The sequence below is a fragment of the Nilaparvata lugens genome, chromosome 8, assembly GCF_014356525.2.
Source record: "Nilaparvata lugens isolate BPH chromosome 8, ASM1435652v1, whole genome shotgun sequence".
Taxonomy (NCBI): Eukaryota; Metazoa; Arthropoda; class Insecta; order Hemiptera; family Delphacidae; genus Nilaparvata; species Nilaparvata lugens.
The window spans coordinates 12162767-12187847 of record NC_052511.1 but is presented as its reverse complement, the minus strand read 5'-3'; the positions used below and the strand labels follow the sequence as shown (position 1 = coordinate 12187847).

Sequence of the window (25081 nt, the reverse complement as noted above, 5' to 3'; positions counted from 1 at the left end):
TTCTTTATTACCGCAATGTATTGTGTTTTCAAAGAAGAAGACAGTTGGAAAGCTAATTTTATATAATATTATCTAGTACATTTTTAGTAGAGATGATTTACTACATCTTTAGTAGTAGATTCTTCAATCTCGAGTCTTTGAAGATGAATAACATGGAAAATTCCTTTAAATAATGGGAGTGTATTTCCTGAGAAAGAGATCTGAAGTATAGACAAAGCATCAACAGAAAAACTTAACTTTTTTCACGGAATCCTCTCTACAACTGTCAGTTTGTAGATTATCTATAGCTGCATACTGCATTATAGAAATCAATTATTATTTGACAGTCTATCAACCCAATAAATGAATTGTGAGATTAATAATTTCATCAATTATTATTGTATTATTCAGTCAGCCACAGTCCACACGATATTCCATTGTACAGGAGTCCATCATGTCCCCGGTAGGTTCTTGTCATATGATGATTGACCCTTCAATAATGCTCACGCATTGGCAGCTTTGTATTTTGGCAATGCCAATGTCACGCAGAGCACCAACCAATGCGTGATAACATCAAATCGTGACTCATTTCGAGTTCTGCGCACAATGGGTGCGCAATGGTTGTGCTCGATTATCCTGTTCTCGATCTCAATTTATTATACATGATCGGTTCCAAGCAACGAACTCGTGCTCGTGCCACCGGATTTCTCTCGTTGTCCTTATTTCGGGGATGTCATTCATAATTTATAATGTTGTTGATTTTTATTGGTTACTGTCCCTATTTTCAACGTGTTGTTGATCAATTTCTATCCCTCACCAATAATTTATTTATTTTATAATGAAGGCACAAAGATTAGGCTTTCATTATTCATATTCTGTAGTATTTTATAAGTATAATATTTAGAGTTAGAACAGAAGCAAGACGTTTCCATAAATAATCCAATGTAGTATTTTGAGAATAATATTCAATAGGATACTTACAAAGTAAGACCAGGAACAAGACGTTTTCATTAATAATCTTTACTGTAGGTCATTCTACTACTGTTCTTAATCTTCTCAAGTCAGAGTGAATTTGGTGTCCAAATAGACTTAGTTGAGTGCAAGGAATCTAATACAAGGCCCCGGCCTACGATATTGCAACGTCGCAGTGTAGGCCTAGAATCTAATACATGATTGGTGAAACAGATTTAAAAAAGTACCAGCTGATCTTTTTCACCAATCATGTATTAGATTCTAGGCCTACATCAGAGAAAACTTATACGATATCTCATAAGATTGGTAATAAACGATCTAATTACGACAATTCTGTAAGATTGTTTTATTTTCTCTGGCTACACACATAATCATAGCCACCTCAAATACAAGGCCCCGGCCTACGATATTGCAACGTCGCAGTGTAGGCCTAGAATCTAATACATGATTGGTGAAGAAGATCAGCTGGTACTTTTTTAAATCTGTTTCACCAATCATGTATTAGATTCTAGGCCTACACTGCGACGTTGCAATATCGTAGGCCGGGGCCTTGTATTTGAGGTGGCTATGATTATGTGTGTAGCCAGAGAAAATAAAACAATCTTACAGAATTGTCGTAATTAGATCGTTTATTACCAATCTTATGAGATATCGTATAAGTTTTCTCTGATGTAGCCTATACAGTAGTATAGTAGGCTAAGGCTACTGACATTGAAATTGAATTTTATTTATAGCAAAAGGTTTTGAAGATACTACAAGTTTTCCAATTCTCTAGAACCTGGGATATTTATAATAATTTATAGATGTATATAATGGGCAGAGTTGTTTCAAGGGCAGCATCACTGATTTTGATCATTATTTTTCATATCAAGTTTCTCAGAAACTTAAGAATATTAAGTTATTCTCAGAGAGAGAATAAACTGAATGACTTATACTGTAGGCTAAGACTTGAATTTTTTCTGACCGTAGAGAAGATATAATAATAGATTCAGCTGCAATCTCGTTAGTAGGCCATTTGTACAAGTTAAAATTGAGAATTACTTGATACATGATACATGATACATGATATAAATCCTTCTTCATGTTAACACAACAAGGACCTTGTCCTTTGTAACCATGAGCGGTTTACGCAGCTAGATTACTGTTACTTTAGTATTTACTTTTTCAACTTCCTACTACTTTGCATTGCAGAGAATATTATACTGATTACTTCCTTCCTTTCACACAAGTTTCCTTTCGTTATAACTCCCCCGCACCATTCCTCCATCTTCATCGTTATTCCTCTCTTTTCATTCATAATCCTTGCCTTCCGTCTTTATAAAAAACGGACAGCTGTGTAACGGTAGTTTTCGAGCTCTGCAAGACAGTTATGAAAGTCGGAACGTCTACTCAGTGAAGACGTCTCTACTTGACAACCAAATTAGGGAGACTTAATGCAATGTGTGTGGTGTGTCTGTGTGAAGTTTTTCATTAGGACCAATTGTGAGTTTTCACTCAATTTGGGTTAGTGTCTTCTGTGTGCTTGATGACAGTGAATAATTTCTGAAGAGACTATCACTAATTTTTATAGGTCTACTTGAACTATAATAGACAGATTCAGATGGAAGGCTGCCAACCAATCAAATGATTGAGCTGTAAGAAGACTTGAACTATAGATTATTCTGAGTATTTAGTAATAAAAATCTACACTTGATAGAGCGAGAATACTATAAGCATGAACAAGAGCTGCTAATAGATTAATGTTATATGCTCATAGATAAATAGAAATACAAATCTCAGTACCCTTTTTTGAATTATTTTATCACAAAAAAAACTCAAAAAAGGATACTGAGATTCGTCTTTCTATTTATATTACAAGTAGCCCTAAATAGAAAAGAAAGAGACATAAATGTATTCTGATAGAAGCCCGAGACCAAACTTCAACGAAATCAAGGAACATGATTGCTATTATCATAGAGAAACCATATACAGTATATGATTAAGAATATCTATGCTATTATATACTCCTCCATAATATATGAGATAATATAAAATTATGAACGCTGCAAAGTTTATTCAAAGCTGTACATACAAATTATTCTCATGAACCAATTTATCCAAGTTAGCTTTGATTATTCAACAAACAAGAACTAGATCTATTCTGTTTGGTTCCTGCTATTGGTAGCCTAACTAAAGCCAATATTACTTAGCTAAGCTTCTTCTTGAAAATCGCTCATAGAAACTGCCCCAAAGAGAATCCCTTAATATCCATTTCAATTTAGTTATTTTTTATACCTCATACAATAATTACTGAAGTGGTGAGCCCTTATCAACCTTAGAAAGAAGTTCCATTAGCACCGATCGAAATCATTCACGGTTGGCCAAGTTCATGAATATTCATTACTCCATTATGACTGAATGATGCTTGAAATAGTAAAAGACTGCCATGCTACACTAAGCACATATAACGGGAACCAAGAGCGTAATAAACAAAGGGGGTTGTGGAAGTCCTGACAGCCACAAAAATAAAGACAGCTAGAATGGCCTTCATAACTGGAAGTCATCTGTCGTTCAAAATCTGTTTGTTTTGAGTAAAGAAAACACGAGATGTTTCAGTCTGACAAGAAAAACAGATCACTGGTTTCATTATGTTAGGAGTCGGGTAGGTATGCTTTCCCATTGCTATATTGGTATTGATTGGGTGGAGTGATTCGAAATAATGATTTTGAGTGGATTGGATACGTCATCTTCAAAAATAGTGCATCATCTTCAAAAATATTAGTACTATGTATTTCAAGGAATTTTCACTGTGTGATTTGAAAACTAAATTAAAATACAGTAATGTGCAATTTCCATCTTATTGTCACTAGAAAGACGGATTTGATCAATAATTATCCAAAGCAATCTTCCTATCATAGCTATTGAATTATTAAACTACATCTTACCTTCTAAGAGACCATATCTAAAGAGATACGCATCCGCAGATGTACCTGGAACATCAATATTTGTAAGTTAAAAAAATTAACACTTGATCAATAATTGAGAAATATTCATTTATTACAAAAATTATTGAACAGAAACATCCAATCCAAAAATCAGAACTAGAAAAGTAAATCTCTCCAACTATGCTATAGCATGATAATTACTATAGATTTACAATATTGTAGAGTGGAGAGATTGATTGGAAATTCACAATGATAATGCAGTATTATTATAATTATTTATTAATCCCCATTCTATTAAGAGAATCAAAGTACATTATAAAAAATTGAAGTTGTTCGTATTATCTTAGCACTTCTTTATTAGTACCTGATGTTATTATTATTTAATTAACTTCAACTGAATTATTGTTTGGTTGAATAGTTTGTGAACATTATTATCCCTTCAATAAACACAATGTTATTGAAAAGTCGAAGTTTCCATTATTTGGTTGTTTCAATTCATTCACTCAATTATCATTCCACAATTATTCTCCAGTAAGGGCACCTCACGATAACAGGTTTTTGCCTGGATCCAAATCTTCTCCTGCCTCTATTTTCAGTATAATTGAGTTGTGAATTATTGGTTCAACCGTTGAAAATCAAATAAATAAACAGATAAACGTGAAGTTTTTCAGGCATAAATTTAAAATTCATTAATCTCAACCTCAGAATCAATCTCAGCCTTTTGTTGAATCTGAAACATCAATTTTATTTCACAGTAAGGTTACTTCTCGTTTTGCAAATTCCTGTCTGGATACTGGAGAAGATTTCTTGTTGTTAATGGATCCATCAAGAATACTTCTGATTTTTCTAGATGTTTACAGAGAAACACAGAAACACACGTGACTTGAAGTCCACAGATGAGCCCGATTCACAGAAATTCTCCAATGAATCCAATTCGGAACGGATGCCTGTAGTTCAAGCTGAGAGGAGATCCTTTCTGCTCCAGAATAGCTTTTCAGTCAGGGCAGGATAGTTGGTATGACAAAGGTATGTGACGTCACACAATTCTCCTGGACAGGTGCGATGCGAATCTTCGCTTCCTCTCTGGCATCATCTTACATTCTTCTCTTCTTCTCCGTCTCTTTCTAAATCTCCTCGTCTCCGTCGTCTCCTTCACCTGTTCCTTCGGTCAAGTCCAAGATGAGGATGAGACAACTTGGCAACAACGTTCAGACTGTTTAGTTCGGCATCCCATCATCATTCCGCGAACTCAACAGCTTCTACCTATATTTTCCATTATCATATAGCTTCCTATTTTTCTTCATCTTCTTCTGCCTCCTTTTCTTCTTTTCCTTCTTCTTCTTCTTCCTCTTCTTCTTCTTCTTCCTCCTCCTACTTATTCTTCTTCCTAGTGGACAAAGGATAGCCACAACTGGAAAGGACTTTGTCTAAACCTCTGAAAGATGTCGCAGTGTAGTTTCCTCTTCTTTTTTTTGAGAGAGGGACTCCTTCTGGTCAACAATATCCAACTGAGACGTAATTTATTTGGCAGTTTTGTAGAAGATAGCTCCAGTTGAAGCCTAAACAAGTATGCATTTTGGAGTGCCTTATGACATGACCAGAGTAATCTTTCTTGTATTACAGCTGTAGATGCAAGGTTTGAAAATAGTCAATATCGATGAACTTATTGTAAGCATTCCCATTCCAATTTACTACCAATTCAACTTGCATTCTCCAGCAATTCGTACATTGAGATACTTTAAATGTTCTCCTGTTTTGGTTGAGAATAACAATATTGGCACTAATTTGCTCGATTTCATCAATGCATAAATTTTAAAGTGAAATATGGTTGCATTGGTTGGTACTCCTATAACTTCCAGTAGAACCATGGATGATTAGAATAATATAGTATTCCTCAATAATGGTACACAGTTGAATGAGCTACTTATACGTTCAGTAACTCATAGTACTGCACCGAATTGAAATTTATAGAATATGGTTGTGTGACAGTTCAAAATATTTCATAAAGACATCAAAATATTATTGAGGAGAGACTCCAATGAGAGACAAAAGTGATGGAGAGATATTCATGTTTCACTAGGTAATAAATATTACAGATTGATAAACAAGCACTTCAACACCTCTTGCTTATTTATTTTTTCCAGATTCTATACATCTGATGGGAAACTAGTTATTGAGAGCTCCGAGCCCAGTTAATCAGCATAATATTCAAATAGTAGCATAATTTATCAAGCTTGAGTTATTGATAGAAAACTAGTTCCCAAGAGCTGCATAGTAAGTAGTACCTGAATTTGTGACTTAGAACAAGTTTTAACACTTTAAAGGAACATCTATGATTACTCAAGTTGAAAATGTATTTAACCATAGAGAAAAACTGACAAACTCATTTCATTAATTTTGTAGGGAGCCAAGAGTTGACCTCGCGCAACACTGGAGCTACAATTAGTCTAACACACTCATTATTGCACGACAAAACATATTATGATGGTAAACATAAGTTGTTCTAAATTCATACAGTCATCTCAGTCTTAACTGGCATAGATCCAGAAGTTGAGAGTGCAGTCATCAACTGTTCTAAACAGTCAAACTGCGATAAACAAGAGGACGCACAATAATATTCTATGATCGAATTATCCAATCTTCTGAGATTTAAACGGGAAAGATGATACAGTAGTGTCACTGGATAAAATAATGGGTTGCTGCGGTCTCAGATATATTCAACTTGAGAAAAGAAGCTTCATCTTTCCTATGCTGAACGAGGGTATCGTCAATTACTACTCAATTCTGACTAATATGATTGAACTAATTTTTGCATTGCATACAATATTTTATAACTTACTGTTTATCTAGATGAAATATAATAGTGTTCTCCAGTTTCTTGTCTGTGTTTTATTCAATGTGGAGTAGAGCAATAATGTCATGATGTGGGCCTTCATACGTATGCATATAACCAGAGACGAATAATGCAATAATTTATTTATTTATTTATTTATTTATTTATTTATTTATTTATTTACAACAAATATAGGAGCATACAGGAAAACCCCAAAAATTGTTCCCTAATCAAAAAAATTACAATAATCACTTTACAAAGAACTTGAAAATCGAGAGAAAGAAATAAGGAAAAACTATTTCATATTTATGAAGAGAAAAAAATGTTATGAGAATCTAAATATACTGAAAACTGAATATACTAAATACTAGATACTATACTATATACTAGAAACCATTTACAATATGAGAAAATAATGAGAGGGGAATCAAGAAAATACAAATAACATTCCAAGAATGAGATGAATGATAACAGAGCTAAGAATGAAAGGAAGTCATCTACTAAATATGGTACTCTATGTACCATGATTGAAGAATAATAAATATTGAATGAAGAATGTTGCAATCAACGGCATCTTTTCCCTATAATATTACTCACCGGTCAAGAAAAAATAATCTTTTTGAATCTTCTATCACTAAAATGTTTTTAGTAGCTTTATATGGCATTTTGAAAGAACGTATCTACTTGGGTGAATTAGGATGAAAATATCGTTGATAAAATTCTAAATTTTGCAACCGTAATCCAGTTTTATGACTGTGACCGTAATAACACACGAAGGAGTAATGGAATAGATGTGTGAAAGTCTCCATAGCATTAGCGACTTTCCGTGCAACAATATTATTATCGTTGTTATGATCCAAGATAGTCTTAATTTTCTTAAATCCACAAGCTTTTTATTTTTCGTCGACAAATACTGTACAACAAACATTATATTATAATCTACTAATATTAATGTTGCCAGTTCTACAACAACGTCACAGACTTGAGATGCAAATAAGTTATGATCTCACTGCAGTTTGGTGATGAAATGCAACGCTTTGATTTGAATATCCTGATAAGATCGATACGATACTGCAGTAATGTAACAACGCTTGGTGCAAAATAGAGCCTTGGCACACTTGCAATTGTACGGTCAGTGAATTTCAATTCAATGTAGAATACGAATAGTTGACTTCATGCATAAACGTCTGGCTGTGACGTAATACTTCAGAAATTTCTGACACATTATGACAAAATTTTATGAGTGATAAGATTAACGTTATAAACAAGCAGAGATCAAAGTTAAATTGTTTTTATTTGCGAAGGTTTATTGCTATTTCGATTTTCACGCTTCAGTTTCATCATCAATTTTGTTTATTCTGTATTTTCTTCTATATACAAAAAATATCCAAATGTACGTTTTATCTATTTTCTTCGGCCATGTGCGAAATCTGAATGATTTAATTTGATTACTAATTGATTTATTATTTAGTACGAAGGAATAATAATTCTTCATGATAATCCAGCTTGAAATGGTAATATTTATCACCTACTATTCATGCTTTACATATGATTACAAATACTGTACTACGAACCAAGAATACATTCTAGGTGAAATGCTATAAACTAAATAAATGTATGCCATTCTACTAATGATAGATTATTGTCCCCCGCAAATAATACACGTTAGTTCAATCTGTTTTCTATTATTACACTTTGCTTTGATTCTGTATTATCATACAGAAAAATTCAAATTATCATACTGAATGATCCTCAGTCCTAAGCAGAATACAGATGTTCTTCACTTTCGAAATACTTGGTCAGAGGTCAGCCTATTTGACCCTGCAGAAAGAACTTGCCTTTATTACGTCTGGGTTCTGGGTGCACTTCTGTAACTGGGTCTCAAATGCCATTAATGAAGATCCTTCCTTTCCTCTTCTTTGTTATTCCTCTTCCCTTCCTTCTCAACAAGTAATTACTCTTTCCTTATCTCGACTTGACGTGGTTCGAGTTGATTGCTCTCATTAGAGCTCATATCGTCTATTCTTCTTTCAGCCCGATGTTTGTTCAAGAGGGCTCTGAACTGTAATGCCCATGCTCATTTGTCTCTACAATGAAATAATATCCTCCACCCTATCAGAAACTACAAAGTATTGAATGAATCATCCTATACTCTCTAGACAAAAACATATAGTGAAGAAAAGGGCTTTGAACTGTTCATTGATATGTTAGCGGTAATCTGAATCAATGAATATAAACAACACATGAGAAAGGAAAATTCGAAAAAAATCTTATTTATTCGTTGATAATGAAAAACACAAATTATCAAAATGATTGGGGAAGGACCAAGAGACACAGCCCAAAACTGTCCTTCCCAGAATTTCGATTCATACACTACTTAGTCCAAAAAGTAGGTGATGAAAAGTGAAATTTCACTTTCGAATTTAAGTTTAATTTTCGGTGCAAACACTTTAAACAAGAAATTTCAATGGCATAATTTTATCACAATCTTAGGTATTTTTACAAGAAGTATCTTTATTCAGCTAGCCTATCTTTAGGTAAGTTTGCACAAATTTAAAGCATGGTTTATTCTCGTGGAGGACCACGAACTTCATTGCTAATCACTACATCTCTCATTCTGTTCGAAGTATCATGATTATTTGTAATGGATGAATTCTATGATTTGGAATTGTTCCTTGTTCTTCTGTAGTTCATATCTATGGTTTATCTTCCATCTTATTCCTTACTTAATAGAACCAAGTTACGATGACAAATAGATTATTGATAACGTTTTTCTCAAGAGCTTGCCGTATATCGAATAGGTTACACCCATTCCTGTTCCCCAGATAGAAAAATGAAAAATATATGCATTTGATTTATGATAACGATGATTCGAATACAATCTGACACAAAATCTGATCTCACCGAGAATTTGACCACCTATACCGTCTAATAACTGGATGTAACGGGCTCCTTCCTATAAAATATTATCACAGTACACACAATTCCCACACATGAGCGGTGTTGTTCCCCCATTCGAAATGTCCCCTACTTCCTCTATTAATGGAACACACGTGTTCTGGGTGTTCCAAGTTTGTACTACAAGCGGGGGACTATCATAATAAACTAACGCACACCGAGATTGGGATAAGCTTGGAGAGTGCTATGCCTGTACTTCTTGACTTGGTTATAAATTAAAACTTCATTATGAAAAAATCAACACCCGCGGGTACCTTGATAGAAAAAAAGAAACAAAACAGAGAAGTTTCGAGTAAGAGAGGAAGGAAATGGAGGACAAAGACAAAGGTAGAATGAGAGAAAAATGAGAGAGAGAGTGCGTGTATGCTTGTGAGAGAAAGAAAGTGAATGAGTGAAAGAGAGAAGGTGATAGCAGAAGAGAACATATAAATCCGTAAAGCGAGGATTGATTGTTATCATAAGGATTGTTGTCTCGTGATTTAAGAACTTGTAGAACAAACGTATAATGTGTTCAAGTGGTGATTAAATGGATAAACTTGGTGAATAAACTTGAATTTGTGAGTAGTTATCATCAAGATTCAAAACGAACCCCCAAACGTACTTCTCTAAAAATAGTGGAAGTGAATATGAATTGGAAGAGTTACTATTTATTGTTATGGGCGTTAAGGCTAATGTGACCGGAGGTTAAGTACAGTTCATTCATCCCAGCTGTAAATGCTACCTTCCACACTAAACAAACATTCCTCTTGTTATTGGCTTCGGCTATATTATGCCTATCAGCCAGTACACCATGAATAATTCCCAATGCAATAAATTTTAGGCTCATTCTATACGTTTTTTCTCGGAGGAAAATTATTTTCCAGTTGAAGGAATAGTTAGAACGTGGGAAATATTGGTAAACAATCGGATATTTTTTGTGTATAAGTGAGTTTGATAAGAGTAGTTATATTAATAGAATGAAAAGACTGAAAGTTGTAACAGCGACAGTCTTTTTATGGAAATAACGAGATACCGGTTTCGGTTGCTCCACCATCATCAATATCTAATAAAGTTACACTAGAATAGAGTACAGAATAATACATAGGCCTAGTTTTATAGAGCTAGCGATGTGATTGGTGGAAGAAGGTGAATGTCTGCTATTGGCCTATACATAAAGTCACTCCCACAATGAGCAGTTTATGCAATACTCACTTTAATGCCATTATTTGGTGTTTAAACCGCCATTGCTGTGACGTTTGTAAGAACCGTTCATTGTGGGAGTCTAGGCCAATTGCAGACGTTCTCTGTGACTGGTAATTCATCCACCAACAGCATTGCTTAATATACTGTACAAGAAATTCTGTCGCTCCTTACTTCAGATTTAGATTGATAATGATGTAATATTAAAATAAATTTTAACCTTGAAAATTTAATAATATATATTCGAGGTTGTGACAATAATATCGCTTGTTCAATACTTTGGTGCTATCTACTTCAGTTTTAAATTATCAGAGTTTGATTAGGGTGTAGGCCTAACAACTATCACCGACAAATCGATATTATAATATCTTGAATATATTTTTGAAAGTGTATTACTAAAACACTTCCAGCAACAGGCTGGAGAATGTAGAGGGTGGTTCTAATAGTGTATGGTAATAAAATTGTAATAATTCAAGACTCTTATTTGTAGTGTTTGCTTTTATAATAATATTGAGAATGGCTAGAATAGAAATATGTCATGAATTAGGCTTATGAATTAGGACATTATTTGCAAAAAGTAGGCTAAATGGCATGAATATGGGCGTAGACTGAATATTGTTCAAGAAGCTTTGTTTCAGGATAAGTATTGAGCAACAGGCATTTCAAGAATTCTCTCATAGATAGGCCTACACACACATCTTCAAAAATAATATACTTGGACTGCACCAATGAGAAGCGGAGTTTCGAGTGAACCATTAACCCTATATTCCTGATTTCAAAATTTTCCACAACAATAATACTATGATCTGATCCTGATCACGATAGTACAGTCAGAAATTGTTCTATTGTGTAACCAAGCCTCATGAGAGGTGTTGCTCACAACTAATAATATGGCACAGCTACGATTTTCATCCACAATCAGCACTGAATAGACTCCAGTTGGCCGGTTGGCCCTCCTTTCGCAACTAATTTGAGAACGTCGAAACGAAAAATGGATTCTGAATGCGAACGTACCGAAAAGGAAGTGCTAACAATGAACTGTAGAGTTGAGCCGCTGATTATGCAATCTATTTTGATTTCGGCATGAGCTCTGCTACAATGAGAGAAGCTGGTCAACAATTTGACTAATGACTGGATTGGGGGTGTGAGTGATATGGAGAAAGAAAGAGAGGAAAAGAGTCAGTGAGATAGCGCAGAGAGAAAGAGAGGGAGTGAGAGAGTCCTTGCGTAGTGCCGCATGATATGAAAATAATCACAGGAAACGCACAGTTGAAACGATCTGCAATTGCTATTGGTGAAGAATGGAAAGGGCACATTATTCATGAGACCTATTGGAAAACATTCTTGCACCAGTTTGGCGCACAAATCCGTATAGAACGAAGAAAATTGATGTTTTCAAAAACTATGTGGTCTGAGATTAAACTGTGAACTGAAATTATTTATATAAGCCAAAGTTTCGAACAGAGCACTGTTTGTTTCAGAACATTGTAATTGATTTTATTTAACAGCAGGTCATATACATTATTTCTATTTTCTATGTGAATCGAGCAAGATTTCTCATAGGACATTCTGAATTGAATAAAACACACAATTAACTTTATGTTAACACACATGTGTGTTACATTAAGTATGTTACATCCACACCGATTTTCTAAGAATTATTGTTAAAAATTGATTTCATAATTTTCTGGCAAACATGAACTACTCAATTCAAGAACTAAAAATCTGGTGTGGCGCACTCACACAACTTTCCTTGCCGTTATGAAAATTGATCAACTGACGCTAGTGTTCCCGCGCATCTCAAGTGTACTATTCAAAGATTTGAGCCAGCTGGTGACAGGGCAATAACGCTGGAGACACGAGGTCTGTTATCTCTTCATAGTGAATCATTTAATAGAATCAACAGTTGCCAAAAGTTTGCAATTGGATAATCACATTTTCTCGAATTTCGAGCTTACTTTCAATTTTAGGTGAAAATGTTACTCAACATTAATTGTAGAGATTCTCATGCTCAATCTATTCCACTCGATTTTTTTGTTTAAATTGTATCAGAAGCCTGATAATTGAGAATCTAAAATCAAACTTTGCATAGATGGGGCGGAGCTCCTGAAATTTTTACAGATATGGGACTAGTGGCAGTTGATAGAGCATATCGATGATTATTTTAGGTATAACTTTAAGCAAAATCGTTGGAGCCGTTTTCGAGAAAATCGCGAAAAACCCTGTTTTTTCAGGTTTTTACACACACACACACACACACACACACACACACAGACCAATACCCAAAAACCACTTACCTATGGTAATAGGGCAAGGAAAGTAAAAATGTGAATAGCATTGAGGCCTGCTGAAAGAGTTTAAGATTTGAATATTGATTCTATCATTGGTTCAAAGATGAAGTAAGATATTAACTTTGAACAAGGATATACCGTTTTTTTTCTTTTTGTGTAGTTGAGAAGTTGATATTGTGGTAATTATTCATATTGAATGAAAAAGACTAAGAAATTGTCAAAAAACCACTGATTTATTGATAATTAGAAATACCGTTTCTAATTATCAATAAATCAGTGATTTTTTGACAATTTCTTAGTCTTTTTCATTCAATAGGATATACCGTAATTGCTTCAGGAATGGAGTAGAATTTATTATAACTTACTAAAACTTATCTCTTTTCTGTATAGGGCTACTTGTAATATAAATATGATGTTATTATACATATTGTGGTAAAATAAATTTAAAAAGGGTACTGAGATTTTTATTTTTCTTTATATTTACTAAAACTTTCTAAAAAAAAATAATTCCAGGATATTTTTGGTATTCATTGTCGGATGATTGAGTAATTCACAGGAATAGTTGGAGTTGTCACCTGAATGAAGTGAGATAGAGCAGACATCAACTAATAAATTATAACATATTCAAAACCTAAAAAACTTCAAATGGGAATACTTTGGGATAAAAAAGATAAAAAAGTATATCTATTCCACATCTGTTGAAGATATTCTGTTTCTATTATTTCTCTATAATTTACGACCAAATTTATAATAACATTTTTTGTTCGATCCATTTATTGAATACGAATGCCTACGAACATGTTATGTATAATTCAATCTCACTTATAAGGGCATGATGTAGCGGAATTCACAGTAAGATATTAAAAAAAAATTGATTTGAAGTATGTGACTTCCTTCTGACCCTTCAGTAATTGATAAGATTTAGATAGTCATCCCGAATTGATTTCTATGTGCATTCCGACTTGTCATCGCGAAAACTTTAAGATTGGAACTCAAAGTTGCCTGATAGTGGATGGGAAAAAGCTTGCTTCGAAAAAATGTCGAACATTTTCTCAGCGTAACTTTCTTTCGGATCGATCGAAAAAAGATACCTGAAAATCGATTGGAACAGGTTTGTTTCCTGTTTAGGTGAAAAGCAGTTGCGTTTCGATGTAATGCGATTGCTAACTTGTTATTAGAGGCATGATGTGTGGTAACTTTTAAATCTTATTAGGCTGTGAAAGCATCTTGATTCGCTGAGATAAATCTAGTTCGCTCAACTAACAGATTGAAAGTCTCAAAACAAGTGCGAGATTCTCATAGAATCTCTTTATAGATGATAGTTTAGAATCAGATTAATCGATTGAACAAAATTATCAAGTGAATATCATATCCTTCTCTTTATATTATTATCACTCGCAAACTATTTTAGCAAAGCATGTAAAAAAAAGATTCTATAGCTTGAAAGATTATTTATATCATAATGTTTAAAAACGTTTCATGACTCAAGATCCTTTATAGAATAGGAAAGCATGAAATTCTACTGTTCTGAGATCAAAGATGTCAATTTTAAGTGATAAAGTTTGGTATGCGCATCTCAAAAAAAATAAATAAAGTGCATTATTGACGTAAACAATGCATTTAAATGAGACTATTTCATTCAGGAACTATAATTTTTTCGAGTAAAGATTAAATATTAATTAAATATTATTATTATTAAATATTTTTTGAGTAAATATGTGTAAAGATTCATATTTTAAGAGCCTAAATTATCATGTTCTAGAGATTACACCAAAAAAGTCTTAATCTCTCAAGAGTGTGAGTGTAGGCCTAATCCATGTAACTAAGGATGTAAGTAAGATGAGTAACATGAATAAGGATGTGATTTCTAGGGCAATAAAAGATAAAATTATAGTATAGTGTAGTATCTGTGGTACATTGATTTTTAACTATGATTTAAGTGTACATTTGCTCTACAGATGCGTATTTTTAAAAAATAGTAAAATTCTGTCACTGACTACTTAAACTGTCCTCCTTAAGCAGCCCTGGATGGATGAAATTACATGAAATCCCAGGTCAATAAATTCGTTAAGATCAATCCGTGACGAAAGCAGACCAATACTGTGGAATGGACAGTTGAAACTCAGCATTCAATCACCAGAAATCTCTTGAAAGTCTCAAGATATGAAACCAATAAATCACTTTCCCAGGAAATGATTCAATGAAGCGAGAAATACAACAGTTTTATGGCTGTTGTGCAAGTGCCCCATTTACACCAGTAACAGGCTAATAAAACTTTCTAACTAGAAGTAGGTAAATACTGGTTGTGTCTTTGAATTTAGAAAATATATTGGAAAACTGGGTAAGCTGGAATTGAAACTGGTGAGTAAAATGAGATCTGCCTCTATAAAAACTCTATCTACTACTGTTGAAGAAAGTCTCTACTGAAGCAGTACCAAGGTGTTGAGTACAAGGACGACGTGATTTATACTACTGATTCTAAATTGCCAAATTTGTCAAATTGCTAAATTCTAGATTGCTAATATCCTGTGTTCAATCAATCATTGAGAACCATTCCTTACTTCCAACTTGATTTATCAATAACTACCAAATTTTGATAAGATTGTTCAAGTGAACATTTTTAAAGTAAATCGGCTTTATCTCGCACATTTGAGAGAAATATTCAAGGAACTGGATGCAACACAAATCAGACACTGTTCAAGACTTCAATCATCTTGGTTAAGAAAACCTGTCTTAGAAATTAAAACTGTTTATCCAAATTTTCATGAATATAGATATTTACAACAATATTTCTATATTACAGGAATCCAAGAGTCTGAAACAATGTATTTCAAAACAAATGAATGTTATGTGCAGTTATTTGGGGACCTTATTAATGAAAGATGGATATTTTTAAATATACTGTAGATTCAACATCGATTTTATAACTACTCTTTAGGTATACAAAGTAGATTTTCTCCCAACAATTAGCTGAAATACTTGGAAAGAGATGTGTTTAACTTCAGACACACTCATAGAGAGCAAAGCATAAAATCTTGAGTTTTCCTAGTTTATTTCCCTTTGTTGGCATAAAAGAAAAGATATTCTGAAAGCTGAAAGAAAAAGTGAGAAATGTAGAAACTATCCGAGATTTGATTCTAGAGTATGAGACAGAATGCTTATAATCAGGACACGAAGATTTTAACACCTCCTATCACACAGCTCAGTTACAGAATAATTTCACGTTATTTTTTCTCCACGATTCTCGTCTCATCTATTCTCTCACGAGAATCACAATAGATTCTCCAGTTTGTGTTCCATTCTTCTGTTCGCCAAGTTTCGCAAAATAACTATGATTCTGACATTTCTCTCATTCACACGGAAATAGTGGTAATATTTCCTGAAACATGCACACTATGTGTAGCGTTGCCTGACTGGGAATACAGTGGGTAAGTAGGTTTCCGATACAAACTATTCTCTGTTCTCTGTTGATAACTGAATCCAGAGCAGACATTCCTCCGGACATGATTTATACTGATTCGTGATTTAAAAAGGAACTCATCCAGACAATGGATTTTTTCCATACACACAATAATAATTATTTCAATACCATAGAATCAAATTCAATGGATACTTTCAATAAATACTGGGAATCTACCTGTAGTCTTATATAGTTTATGGCAATGTGTAACCTGTTTTACTGAATAAGTTTCGCAATAAATGTTTCACATTCGACACATTTTAATTTCTCCAAAGAGCATTGAAAATATCCGGAACTGATAAAACTTTCTTGTAAAACTGTTTTATTGAGAGATTTCTAATAGATTTGATGAATCTGATGAATCATTTGATAAATGGTGAAAAACATTGAACGAGTTTTCAATTTACCATTTTCCGATCAACGAATGTAGATTAGTAGGCCTGGGTTATTGCCTAGCCACTGATAGTGAAGACGGTCGAAAGTGAACTCCAATTGGCTGAAGAAATTACGCTCCGAAAGATACTGGCGCGAGACAGATCGACGCGCTGAGATAAAGACCGTGCCAATCAGAGCGAGAGACCTGCACTCGTGAGCGTAGAACAACACACTATGCTCTACCATTTTGCATCTGTTTTTCAGATCACTTCAGCAATATCGCATGTTCAATCTTTTTGTCGATTATAATCTACAGATCATTGTTCGATGACAATCCGAATTCCGAACTCCGATTCTGAAGATGAGAAAGGCACGAATTGTATTTTATGATCATAAAATTTTGAGCAACGCCAGTTCATTATTGTTTCCACAAGTCTTTTGTATTTGAGATTGAGATAACATGAATTTATCTTTATAAAATAGAATTGTAGTGTAGTACCCTTTTAAAAATAAGAAGATAAAAATACAATTATAACTACTAGTTTATCTAGTTTATACTACACTACAACTAGTAGTTCAGAGAACAGTAGAATTCGCTACACTCACTAAAATCACTATTGACACACGCCCGCCTATTCATACACAAACACACATACAAATTGGATTTAGAGTATAATGATATAAATGCAATAGGATCGGTGGTGGACGCTGAGAAATAGAAGTTCTTTATATTTTTGAGCTAGGATGCACGGTTAAAAATATAAAAAATCTGAAACTTGAAATGTCGGTCTTGGGGGGGGGTGAATAATTTTAATTACAAAAAATTCAAAATTTTCAACATGTAATGTATGAAATCAGACCGCCTTCGAGCTCTGGAAAGTAAAAGTTTCCTACACTTTTGAGCTAGGATGCACAGCTAAAGAGATAAGAAATCTGAAGCTTCAAATCTATGACTGGTAGGGGGGATTATCGAATTCTAAATTTTTGAAATTTCAAACATGTGATATATGAAATAATACCACCTTGGAGCGCTGAAGAATAAAGGTCCTCTACACTTTTGAGTTCGGAAGCACGGTTTAAAAGATAAAAAATCTGAAACTTGAATTGGGACTTGGAGAAAAAATCGAAATGCCAAAAATTAGAAAATTTTCAACATGTGATACATGAAATAATACCGCTTTGAAGAGCTGAGAAGAATGAGCCCAATTTAAACCTGATCTGATAAAGTATTAAAAAGTTAGGTTGATTTTTAGGGTAAAATTTCCGAATAAATGGCCGCCATCTTGAAACGGGAATGAATTTAAAAATTTTGAATACATACGTTTCTGCGCCTTGTTTCAAAGTACCTGTATACCAAATTTTATCCAAATCGGACCATAACTGCGGTACAAACAAACAACCAGACAAACGCCGATTGACTTGAAACATAGAATTCACTTCGCTCATTCCGTTATATTTTATAAATACAAGAAAGTGACCCTGAATTCATACATTTAAAGAAGATATGAATTTATTATTTACTCACTAAGGTGGTAGGATAAAGGGTAACTGTACTACAGATGTCGTATACCATGAGTAGACTGATGCAATTACTCTCTGTGAGGATGCCAGTTTTACTTTTGGGGAAAACTGGGCAGTTTAGTAGGTTTGTATCCAGTTTAGAGAGTGCTAAACAGCTATGCCGGAGACGCACGACAATGTCGAACGTCTCCTATAATGGCTGGGCTGTCAACTCAGGAAAATAGTGTGTGCGTGAAAGCATTTTCCGTCCTTCAGGGAGAAAAGGTAGCACAAATTTGTTAAATTTGATTGGGAATGCAAGTGAATCGAATAAATAAATAATGATTTGTGGGATGATTGATTGATTGGCTGCCTTCATTAAAAAATCTGGTGTGATACACCACTACCTCTGTAAACAAAGCCATAGTGCATTCGTTTGACGTCAGCACAGGTAGGACTCCTACACCAATAAAAACACGAGCTGATATAGATCAGCTGAAATCAATGAATTTTTATTGGTGCAGGAGCCCTACCTGTGCTGACGTCACACGAATGCACTACGGCTTTGTTTACGGAGGTAGTGAATACACTCACACAACTTTCCTTGCTTATTGAACTGTAAGCCCCATATTCTTAAACGAGAATAATTCAGAGGAATAACATAATGACGATTGGCGGCAACATATTTGAAACTACGATCAGACCTCTGTATATGTGTATATAATAATTATTGTTTTCAGAGTACTTTTTCCTTTGTGTAAATTGTGAAATTCGATGATTTTTTTCAAAGTCGTCAAAACAGCTGTTCTACAGATGAAATATCTCGTTTATGTGTTCTTTTTATGAACTGCACTACCTACCTAGCTCATGCACGAGAAGGAGGTTACAAAGTCCATTTTTCAAGGATGGGGTGGATCCCCCATTAGTTTCCCAGAGAGGAGACTCATGCCAGTTGATAGAGCTGATAAATAACTACTGTATACAGGGTATGAAATTGAAAAAATCGATCCAGTCATTTTTGAGAAAAACATGTTTTTTAGTAATTATCGGCCATTTTTCTCAAGAATATTGAGGAGCTCCTCTAATTTTCCCAGAATTGAGACTCATGTCAGTTGATAGAGCTTATAAATAGCTATCCATGGTATAAATTTGAAGAAAATCGTTAGATCTGTTTTCGAGAAAACCGTGAAAAACATGGTTTTTAGTGATTATCCGCCATTTTTTTCCGCCATTTTGAATTCAATTTTATTGAATTTCTTATTGTTGAATCCTCATGGTATAAGGACCTTAAGTTTAAAATTTCAAGTCAATCGGTTGATTAGGAATGGAGTTATCGTGTTCACAGACATACAAACATACACACACACACACAACACACACACACACACACACACACACACACACCACACACACACACACACACAACACACACACACACACACACACACACAACACACACACACACACACACCACACACACACACACACACACACACACACCACACACACACACACACACACCACACACACCACACACACACACACACACCACACACACACACACACACACCACACACACACACACACACACACACACACACACACACACACACAAAGACCAACACCCAAAAATCATGTTTTTGGACTCAGGGGACCTTGAAACGTATAGAAAACTTGAAATTGGGGTACCTTAATTATTTGGAAAGCAATACTTTCCTTACCTATGGTAATAGGGCAAGGAAAGTAAAAACCTAGGTAGGCGAAGTTAGGGCACAGCCGGCCCTCCCTTACACTTAACCCTCCAATATGTATTGGTGCACTAGATTCATTGGGTGAACATCTATTTGTACATTCACATTGGACTGAATCACTCGTCAAGAGAATCCAATCAATCAAGACTGAGTTCTCTAAAATACTACAGAATTCGGATGAAATTGTATCTGCTCAGTTACATGAAAATCTGTTCAGTTGAAAATAATAACGTCCATTCTTCTCAAGGAGATTATAGGGTGTAAAGGGTATATAGAGTGTAGAGAGTAGGGTATAGAGTATATAGAGTACCTATATGCCATCCTTGTACTCTTTCGACTATAACTCTCCATTAACTTTTGAAAGGTACTAAGCTGACTTATGTAACTATTATAATTTTGTGCAAGTTATTGTAAACTGGATCTATTTATATAAATTTGATTATATTGGTATAGTCTGATCTGATACAAAATTACAGAAACGCAAAATTAAAGAAGAAAGTTATAATTTCTCCTTGGAAGATTGGCACCAATGAATCAGTACGAGAAATAAAACATAATTCAATAGAACTGGCTTGGAAGAGAGCACGAACAAATCCCACTCCTGTCCAATGATATCATAAGCATGACATTTATAGTTCCAAGTTTTCCTTATGTTTGTCAGTTGCGATGGCGATGCTCTAATGATGCATGTAATAGTTCAGAGAGGAATCTTGTGAAGTTGCCAAGAAGTGAGTTGCCAATACTCGAATGCAAACTTCATTTAGTCATTGAATAATGAATCTTCTCAACTAGTACCAAGGTGTCTAAGATTCTGTGGATTTTCAAGAGCAACTACGCAATCATTGGAATAAATGCAACAATGCAGAAAACCAGTGACGGATTTTAACATTTTCCGCCCCATAGGAGCTGTTTCACTAGGAGCTGATTCACAGAGGTTGAAACTCATTGGATAAGCCTTAAAACATCACGCATTTGTGCAAAAATTATTTGTAGTCTTATAAATTTCAATTGAATGATACAAATAGTCCATCCAGGCTTTATGAACAAGTCATACTCAAAATCGGGAAAAATCTTTTGAATGGAATTTGACCGTTGTCATGATGTCTGAATCTTTAAAACTTGGTTCACAAAATCTAATATTCATCAGGCATTTCCTCTAATCAGGAAATCGCTCCTTGGTTTTAACTCTATATATTATACTAACTTGCTACACTTCCTAATTCTTCTCCTTTTCACCTGTCTTCTTCTCCTCCTTTTTTCCCTGTGCCCTTTGTTTCTAACAGCCTATTCTTGTATCTATCTGTTTTTCTTTGGTAATACCGAACATTTTCAAAATAAAATTGTATAGACAATATTTAACGGTTGTGTGGCAGAGAGGACCAACAGTTTTAACTCCGCCCTCAATAAAAGGAATCAATTATTTCAATTTCTCCTGTTTTTTATCTTCCCACCATAATTTATTCCAATTATTACTTGAGCATTTCCCTCACCTTCCATATCTCATGGATTTTTCCTCATCAAACCGTTTGAATTCCGTGAACTTATATGATAATACGAATATTCTAAGGTCCCTTCAAAAGGTCACCACGCCTACATTCACAAGGTAAAACAATGGACATCGTATCAATAGCAATTCCATAGCAGAGAGGGAGCACCTATGTGATAGTAGAGTAGTAATACGACAGAATAGTACAGAGATCTGTAATACCATAGAAGAATATTATTCTTCAAAGAACTGGTCTATCTGTTTTTCTATGGTAATACTGAACATTTGCAAAATAAAATTGTATTGGGAATATCAGCAGTTATGTTTGAAAGGCATGGTCTCAGTCCAGAGCATGGGTCATGACAGTGTAACGGTACCCAGCATATTGTTTCAGCGGTCCAGTATCGTTTTATACACGGCTTCGTGACTGGCAATGTAATATGGCACAGCAATTCACAGCCAAACGTCGTAGGGACTTCTCCGTTTCACCTCAACGAGCTCTGTATATCAAAGTACATTATGTATATAGGTAGTGTATATGTACAGAACAGTGTATTCACAGCCTAAAAATGCCAGCCGGTTTAAAATAACAACAGTCATTGTCTGACTACTGTTTCGGAACGGCTGACGTATTATTCCGCACTACATCTATCTATTCGATTATCTTCAATCTTGTTATTTATTGTCTACTTCCTTATTCCACCTATCTACTGCTTTCCACCTTTATCCACTCAAATTTATCCTGTATTTTCTTTCCAATTAATCCTACCACTTCATCCCACTATTCCTCGTTTTTCATAATTATTTTTCACCATCACTTCTGACTCCTGTTCTACCTCTTCTCCATCTTCCTTTTCCATCTTTTTCTCCCACTTTATGCTTCTATTCCCCTTACATCATCTTCGTTGTTTTTATCCTAACTCTTTTCTCCACTTATTATCCTTTGTCCCCCTGCTTCAATTATTCCTAATGCAGTCATAATTTCTCTTCAAGTTCTTCTCCTTCTGCCTCCTATAATGGTTATCCTCTCTGTGCCATGTAATAAACATTTTCCTTTTCCATTATCCATTGTATCCTATCCATACCTAATAAATACTCCTTTAAATTACCTTTTTCTTCTTCTTCTTCTGATGCCTATCCGTTAACGAATGTTGGCAATTATAACCTTGTTCACAGCAGCTCAGAAGAGTTCGGGGGTGGACACTCCAAACCACGTTCTCAAATTCTTCTTATGCCAAGAACTTCCCCTAGCAATACACATTTCAGCAGTTTAAATTATACTTGCATCCTATCCACTCACATTAGTAGCCCTCTTTATGAAAATGGAGACATCAAATCCACCTCCTTCTTATTGTTCTTTAAAAATGAAGAAATTTAATCTTTCTCCTCCTTATTTTTCTCCCTTCTTTCATTGTTTTCGTTCTCCAGCACCATTTTCTTTCACATACTGATGACTTCTAATATTTTTGTCTATCTTATTCTTCGTCCTCCTGATTTTCCATGACTTTCTTACTCTTGATCTTCTTTCTTCAGTTTTTTGTTTCTCCCTTAAACTCTTCTTTGTATTGTTGATCTCTTTTCCTCTTCTCCAGCTCCTTCAATTTTTCTCCTCCTTCTCATTCTGTTATATTCAGTCTACTTTAATCTTCTGTAGACATGAAAACAACCTGCATACATTAAAAAATAAATAAAAATGGGTTAGTCATCAGGATCTGTGGGTGGCTTAATCTGAGACGAAAGGCTGGAAGCACAGAGAAATGGAATAATGTGTTCAAGATCAAGAATCGTTTAAAGTAATTTTTGGCACAAGGACACTGGTCTCTTAGTTTATCCACTGTCTGTGGACTACTTGACTTTTTTTCCAGTTCTCTCTCTTCCATCACAATGGCTCTAAGAATTCATGAGCTTTCGTGCGTGAACTTTGAGCAGTACATCACATTTCCATTACTATTGCCAGGTTGGTAGGTAATTCATCAGGTTGTTTTAGCATACCTCAATAAAGCAACAGTTAGGGCAATTTATTTGAAATGCGTTGGCTTTCAACAGAACAGACTTGAACAGATGTTTGACAGATAGCAGCTTAGTAGGAGGATTGGGCCTTGATAAGTGTTACTTGCCAACAACACTGGTGCAAATCTTTGTTTACCTTGTTACAACACTCAGGAAGAATGGGGAACGAATATCTGCATGTATTGCTCCTGCGATTTGGCTTGAACAATGCTTATAAATTATTGTTATAGAGGACTAGATTGTATTCGGTTATTTTCACGATTACCTTCTTGAATGTCGAGGTCATGAGATGCAGAACGTTTACAATACCTCACAATTTAACAAGGATTGAGTGTAAGTGAAGTAACAGACTGGAGTACAATCCAATCCAAGTATTCACAACGTCTCCACATTTTATTCAAATCGCCTTAAAACTTTCTAAGCCAATGATTGCTAATTGGTAGAGGGGAATCGATATATGAATAATATTGTGGAGGAATTATATAAAAAAGAGAAATTTTGTGAGATTATAGAAGAATTAAATGGAGCACTGTTATCAGAGATGCTGCAAAATTTTTCCACAACGTAATAAAAACACAGTATGACATAATTTTTTCCTACTGATATTGTTTTATTTGAATAAAACTCGTAAAACAAATAGCAGTCAATCAATTGAATTGATGACGAGCAACAAACACTTTGTGGTGATGACAGAAAGATGGTCATGCCTCATGCCATTCAATACCAGCAGTGATTACAGCACAATTTCAATTGACATTGAAGGCAGCTGTCTTAAATCACTGGAGCAGGTCCATTCTTTCTCGATGAAAACGAAATTTGAAGGATCATTAAACCGGGAATTCCTTTGGTCACCGCGGTGAACAATGAGAGAAAGATGAAAACAAAAATAGAAAGGTAACCGAAAGCAACAGCGCGTGTTGCCAGTTGCCACCAGTCTCTATTTTCCGGCTTTCACGTATCCGGCTGTTTGAAGACCACCTGCGGTTTTGATTGGTTGCCTTTATAGCAGCAGTTAGCAGTCACTCACAAAATTGCCCAAAACAAACGCACCGTCAGAGACCAGCTAGAAACTGAAATCGGAAAGCGCAGAATAAATCGGCGGAATCAAAGCAGAGCTCTGCTCTTTACGGTTAATAACCTCTACTTTTCATCGATGATGATTGCAGAATAACAGCTGATGTAAGACGATCTTGACTGCCATTCAATGCAGCCGATTTTCGAAACCGTTTTCGTGTTTAGGAACATAATTACCTAGAAATAATGATCCTCCCCAATACAACTACAGCTAAGTTGCACACGATAGTTCGAGAAATAAAATTCTTTCTGAATATGAGAAATATTTGTACATGGTGAAGAAAAATGA

At 34.7% G+C, this 25081-nt stretch overlaps 1 protein-coding gene across 2 annotated transcripts in view; it reads right to left on the bottom strand.

Annotated features, from left to right (window-relative positions):
• Positions 1-25081, bottom strand: part of LOC111043807 — a 98883-nt gene that overhangs the window by 32656 nt on the left and 41146 nt on the right. Inside the window, exon 2 of one of the 2 annotated variants that reach the window (XM_039433946.1) lies at positions 3876-3920. The exons of the other annotated variant lie outside the window; for it this stretch is intronic. Within the exon in view, the coding sequence (XP_039289880.1) occupies positions 3876-3920 (45 nt within the window). The remainder of the gene's footprint in view (positions 1-3875; positions 3921-25081) is intronic. 2 annotated transcript variants of the gene reach the window in all.